Consider the following 7092-nt stretch of genomic DNA (forward strand, 5'->3'; position numbering starts at 1 on the left):
ATAAGTTTGTGTAAGAAAATCTGCGTTGTGTGGCATCATTTTACATGTCCCAACAAAAATAAACATTGGTAAAAAATGTTAAAAAATCAATGATTACATGAGCTACAATCAGGTTTAAAAAAATCAAAGAAATGTTGTGATGTTGCAGGAAGTGCTGAGAAGTAAGGCTACAGCTCTGTGATTGTGTTGCTAATTTTCTTGAATGTAGAACCTTTTTTCAAGCCAGCTCACTCATCCCACCTGCAAAACTCACGAATAACTCACCTATCCCCAACACACACACACACACACACACACACACACACACACACACACACACACACACACACACACACACACACACACACACACACACACACACACACACACACACACACACACACACACACACAGACACACACACAAACCCATCACCCCTCCTTCCCTCCACTCATCTGCCTCCCAACCTAATCCAAGCGTTCTCTCCCTGAACTCCGGCGGGGGTCCATCGACTTATTGCATTATGTACTATTAAACAAACTTGGACTTCTTATAGGCAGAGTCAGACTTCAGAGGCTGTGTGCCATGTTTGTAGGGATGGACTGTACAGTACACACACATTTCTCATTTCTCCTGGTGACCTTGGGCACAGTGACACGTACGGTTTTCAGGCTTTGATTTGCCACGTCGGGTGTGTTGCGGAAAAGGTGCAATGCAAGATAATTTTGGGCATTTTTTCCCTCCTGGGAGCATAGAGAAGTGAGAAATAGAGCAGGAGATTACAGGTAATATGGCACACAGCCTTCTTAGACATTCTTGACCCGACCTGATGATGGAGAGATTGCTCGAGGAGAGACTTTTCACACTTTGATTTGCCTAAAATGAGATGGAGAAGTCAGTGATCAGACTCTTTGAGGTTCTGGCTGTGTATCTCTCAGAGTTGCACACAAACGCTACGACATCCCAGGTGAGCGAGAAGCAGACTCCTGCAAACAAATAGAGAAAAATATCCTCAAAGAGTTGATATTGATGTATTATTCATGTCAGAAAAAAAATACTAAAATGATCCATCTCCAGCCATTGAAGCCAGCTGATAATCCACATGCTGGTGGGGCAGCCCAGGGCGAATTAGGGATGAGGAAACCATTGTACATCCCTCTGAGGTCAACATGGTTGAACTGGTGATACATATGTATGTTAATTTGCCTAATCTCACTTCTACAAATGTCTTACAGGCACATAAAGGGTTTAACACTAAGACATAATGATATCAGGGCATCAGACGGGCGGCTTATGAAAACACGAGGCAGACACAGCTTTAAATCTGCTGTTGAGACCTTTCTACCCGCTTTCAGTTTAGCCACACTAAATACTCAGACTAGTTTATTTTGGATTTTAAATTTCTTATAAAAGCAAATTGAGACTTTATTTGGTTTTATAAAAACACACAAAGGCACATAAAGGCATCACTGGAGTCGTTGGATTCAGTTTAAAACATATCAGCACATATTTTAGGCCTTCTCTCTATATACTGTATATCTTCGAGTGATGTCATTTTAAAGCATTAGTGCCAGTTTTTATTCTAAATTTAACACTTGAAACTAAGAGAAAGACTGCTTTTGTCGATGAACGTTTATCTGAAGTAAACACTAAATTCACAACACATTAATTTTCAAGTATATTATAGTATATTGATCAAAACGTTCCTCTTTTACAGTAGCTTCCCATAAGTTATAATATGTGAAATTATATTTGACCTTTATTAAATTCAGATTGAATTCAATTTTGGAACATTTAATTGTCAACATTGTTTAGTCCTTTGAATGTGTTTACATCAGGATCAGATCCTTCATCAGTTAAGCCAAATAACCCTGTTCTTTTTTATGATTAAGAAGACTGTAGATTTCTATGAATAAAAAGAGTTGCTGCTGATATGAACTGTGCAATTTATTGTCTATTGGATGCAAAAGCCAACACCTTTTTTTCTTGAGGTATAGGTCAAGGTAGGCTACTCATGTTGTTTGATGAATTATTTTCCAAGATAATTAAAAATGTGTCTTATGATCGATGATTCTGGGTTTAATGAAACTATTTGAACCAAGAGTTGAAGAAGAAATTATCATAAATTAAAAAAACTTTCTCCCACTTATTTCCATCCATGTATGTCCACCTTTCACATGCAGTTCCCGTATAAGAAAGAAAAAAAAACATAGGCCATCTATTCAAAAGGCATTTAGTCCATTTCTTTCTTGGCCGGTAAATCCATTCATCAATTGTTCTGGCTTGTAGATTGCATTCTAATGCTAATCTAGCGTGTTAAATATCTTTTTGTTCCCCTTTCACCGTTTTGTCATTCAGTTTATCCAGTTTTGGCCACCCATTTTATTTATTTATGCGCCTGCTTCTATTCATGCGCTCATGTATTTTTTATTATGTTGTTTCACTGTCATGCAGTGTCAACTCACTCCATTCACTGTGGGCTACTTGAAGGGCTTGCAGGGACAAAGCGTGTACACATTGCACTGCTATTCAGTCCGGCCAGCTGGATCGGCTGAAAAAAAAAAAAGCTTGTGAAAAGAAATCCTCCACAACGGACACAGAAGAAGTGCACAATGCTAACAGTTTTCCAAATACCACTGATTGCTTTCATCACAATGAGGGAGAGCAGCCGCTTTTGCTGAGCTCCACTTCAACAAACAACACCCTCACAAAACCTCCCAACCCACGTTTTGTTCCCACACAAAACCTCCTCGACCGTCTAAACGCTCCCAGGGCTGAAAAAAGTTCATTCAGCTTTCTTCCCCCATTTTCTTTAAGAGAAAATTTAATAAAAAGACTAAAGAAAAAGAAAGAAATGGCCACTGAACTCGTCATGCGGGTCTTCTTTAACTGACTCAACGACCTTGTGTTGTGATCTTTACCTATATTATTTCAATATAACCTTAACTTAAAGCCTTTTTTTTAATTTACCGTAAGCTTTTAAAGTTTATCCCATTGTGAAAAAAAACACTTATTTTAAAATAATACAAATAAAACAAAACATAGCTTCTAATGGAAGCAAAAAAATTCCAGCTGCCTTGATTTTCGTTATTATTTGATGAGAATGAAGTGTAAACGGCACCAGTTTTGACAGCTTTTTTATTCAGACTGTAAATGCAACACAAGGTCACTCTGCGCGTTATTTTTGGGGGCCAAGAAGGAAGTTCCGTGGAGAGGAGTGATCGGGGTGTCACAATGGAGAACAGAGTGCTGAAAGGGTTTAATTAACCGTGACGGAGATAATTATCCCTGGACTGTCCAAATTAGTTTTGCATAATCGCTCTGATCCTTATGAATTAATCTCTCAGTGCAAGCTAACAGGACCGGTTTGCTTAAAAAAAAAAAAACGTAGGCCTATATTACACGTTGTGGATGTTTGAATTTGAAACCAATGTGCTCGTGCACACAAACAAAAAAAAAGCCCAGGTGCGCGTGAGAACATGGCCTTTTCAGGACAGGTGCTGATTTTTGGCTAAATGAATGTCTTGAAGCCTACAAACACATTATAGGATGTTTTAAAGTCTCAAAGACGAGCTTGTTCTTCAACTTTTTTTTTTTTCAAGGGAACATAAAAGCGCCTAGTAGCCTACCTCACAGTTTTATCTTCCCCCTTATTCACGATTAGAATTGTGATAAAGGTTTTGGCTCTTGATTACAATGGCTTGATTTAGATTTCCCCCACCTACACACACCCCCACTAAAGTAATGCCTTTCAAAGCGCGGACAAAAGCGGCCTTTAGAGGATACCTTACACTTCACCTGGACTGCAGGAGGAAAAGAAAAGATAACAATCTTGTTCATCTCATCAAGAACTACAGCCGCGATTCCCTTCCGTTTCATCCGAATACGCTTTATTGTAGTCCTTTTGGCTCAACAAGTGAACAGTAGCAATAGGCTGAAGTACAGAACGGAGGTTAAAGAAAACACAAAACATACAAATTCCATAAGAGTTAGTTAAAAATGTTTTTTTTTCTGCTGCACATGATACGAGTGGGAGGGTGAGGCAACAAGAGAAGATATTTGAATAAACTTCAATGTGCATTTTAAATTGAAACTTTTTTTTAACCATTTGCAGGAAGGTAGAGAAGACCCGAAAAGTTGCAATGCACATGTAATGAAAATCACCTTGAAAATAAATTACATCCTCTATGTTTCCAGTGCAAATATCACAGAACTAGTCTCGTCCTTTTTAAAATTGTCCGGGTCACCATAGATTCCACTAAACAATAAATATTACAGACATCTATAAAACGGTTTAAAAACTGAAAATATACACCGGATTTCTAGGGAAATAGGCCTACGTAAGTCTGCTGGCCCTATATCTCAAACACTAAGCCTATAACGGCAAATAAACTAGAGTCATTTTTATCTGTACACATTTAAAGTCATTGAAGAGGGCAGAAATGTTGTGACAATCCTCCTTGATCCGTGGATTATAACCCATTGAGGAGATGTGGCGATCCTGTGATTGTTGTGTTTGCTCCCCCTCAGTCCAACAGGTTAGTCGAGCAGGTGCAACTTGCAAAAAAGATAAAAATGGAATGGTGTACCTTGGAAAAAAAGGATGGTCACATAGTGCAAGCTGCACTTGTAACATTTCTTCCTTTTTTAGTCCTTTTCCTCTGAGAGCTGATGGTTGAGGAATATTAGATTAGAGAGTTCTCTAAATAAGCATTACCTTAGATAAAGGCAGTAATCAATATACATACACATGTGATATCTGAGACGACGAGCACTTCATCACATGTACAAGTTTGTGCATGCATAATAAATCTCTTGCATGAATAGCTTTTTTTTTGTTTCTTTTCACATTGGATTTTCTCAAAGAAGTCCAGAGAGGGCCTATCATAACGCTGCAGCATACGCAGGGTACGGTTCAAGCTGAGGTTTGCCCATCCCGGGCAGCAGGATGTATGCTAAGGGCGGCTGGAGTCCCGCAGAGGGCCAGCCCGTACAGTTACAAGGAATCATGTAGCCTGGATTTCCCGGGGACGGGTGCGTGTGAGTGTGTGTGTGCGTCCCGCCACCGACACTGCCAGTCCCGGTGGTGAAAGCCGTGGCGCCACCATGGTAACCCAATGGAGACGCGTACGAAAACGAAGGCGGGGAAAGCTCGGTCATCTTGGATCCCAGATCAAAAAACGAGTACGGGTTCGTAGACATTGACGGGTTGAAGAAAACCCTCGCTGCTGCCGCAGCTGCAGCCGCCGCAGCCTTGTCCGGGTTCCCAAGCATGGACTCGGAAAGAACTCCAGAGGAAAGGCCGCTTACTTTGAGAGCGTCGTGCTCCCCCAGGTTATAGGGCACCGGGAAGGAAAACTTGTCTTTCTTCATGAGAGTCTTGGGCTTTCGCCTCGGTCTGTATTTATAGTCTGGGTGTTCCTTCATGTGCATTGCGCGGAGTCGTTTAGCTTCGTCGATGAATGGCCTCTTCTCAGACTCTGTGAGAAGTTTCCACTCCGCTCCTAGTCTCTTGCTGATCTCGGAGTTGTGCATTTTTGGGTTCTCCTGAGCCATTTTTCTGCGCTGGGCTCTGGACCAGACCATGAAGGCGTTCATCGGGCGTTTAACGTGATCCATTGGTTTAGACATGTCGGCACAAACTCTCTATGGAAAACATAATAAATGCGGAAAAAACATCCTTAAATCAGAACAAAATCCACACGATGCTTATTTAAAACTCTAGAATAACAGTTAACCGATATAAATAACAGATTCACATGTACTGAAGCCATGTCTTAGTTACTCACTTGAGACTTTTAATTCTTCATCCCACCGTTGATATCTTCTGTAAAGTACAAGTGGCAGCGTCCTTACGAGTGCTCAACTTTATGTTTTCTGCTCCATGGTGGCATCCATCAGTGATACGCCTTTAGCAAAGAAGAAGAGGAGGAGGAGGAGGAAGAGAGAAGAAAAAACGCTGTCTTGTTTTCCCCTTGTCGTCTGAGACTGTCAACCACCACTCAGCAGTCGCATTTACGCAAGTGGATGATAACTCCCGCTTGCCCCATGTGAAATACAGGCTTGTGTGGCAGGTAGTGAAAGTGCCGCGTGCGCATGCGTGGTTGCAACACCACAGAGCGCAGACGACTGCTGAGCGCCGTTTGAAAAAAAAAAAAATCCCACCCTGTTTGAAGAGGAAACGCAGCTCGTGCTATAAGTCTTTATTTATACTGAGCCTTTTTCTATCATATATCAGAGCGGTGACCTCGGTGTTGTTAGGCCTCATTAGCTTCATATTCTGATTTATAGCCTATTTATTCTAATAAGGAGCGTGTCACCCCTGATTGTTTTGCTCAATTGAAGAAATTGTCTCTTTACTCTAGCAAAGGATACGCATGAAATACTACCTGCGCATGAAGCCTCTTACTAATACAGTGACAGGCTTGGTAAAAGCACGCTGGTGCAAACTGTAGAAGTTCGGTCTCAACTTGAATCAATCTGAACGAGTAGGCTAGAAAAGCTCGAGCACACTCCCTTATTCAAACCATGTATTATCATTACACGGCTAATCGTCTCTTTCTCTATTCTTCATTTACAATCAAACCAGCTTGAATATACCGTGTCACCCACTCCCTTAAACCTTGGTGTCTATCCAGCCTGCCCCCTCTCCCTATGGGTGTCACTGCCATTGAAAAGTAATGTGTAACAGACGACAAGAAAGGTAAAAAAGAACGTCGTCTTTAATTTTCTGATATTGTTGCATTTGTCCGTAAATACACAGACTACCGAGGAGGTCTGAAGTGTTTCTAATCGCACGCGGTGAAATTAATTACTTTCCTGAAATCCCCCCTTTTCACTTTCACTTCAAAGGACTTTCCCAAGGGCAGCGAGTCGACAACTGAAATTAGGTTGTCGAATATTCAACTAAGCAATTACAGTTATCTGCGGGACTTGTTGAGTAAATTGTAGGTTTAAGTGGTTTGTTCTCGCACCTTCTGCCGTTGTACGTAATTATTATGTGTACATAAAAAAAAGAAATAGAAAAGGGAGGAATCGAACAATATTATAAATGACGAATTAGGGTGTAGGTCGAGCGTTTAAATTAGGATATAAAAGGATGTTAAATTCAAT

General features: G+C 40.8%; 1 protein-coding gene across 1 annotated transcript; it reads right to left on the reverse strand.

The window, feature by feature from the left end:
• Positions 1–3096: 3096 nt before the first annotated feature.
• Positions 3097–6065, reverse strand: sox21b (SRY-box transcription factor 21b). Its single transcript, XM_079357381.1, has 2 exons — positions 5769–6065; positions 3097–5625 (listed from the first exon to the last, which is right to left on the reverse strand). The coding sequence occupies exon 2, from the start codon at positions 5608–5610 to the stop codon at positions 4864–4866; it is 747 nt and encodes a 248-aa protein (XP_079213507.1). The 5' UTR covers positions 5611–5625; positions 5769–6065; the 3' UTR covers positions 3097–4863.
• Between the last annotated feature and the right edge of the window lie 1027 nt (positions 6066–7092).

This window comes from Symphodus melops (genome assembly GCF_947650265.1).
Source record: "Symphodus melops genome assembly, chromosome: 12".
In the NCBI taxonomy this organism is placed as follows: Eukaryota; Metazoa; Chordata; class Actinopteri; order Labriformes; family Labridae; genus Symphodus; species Symphodus melops.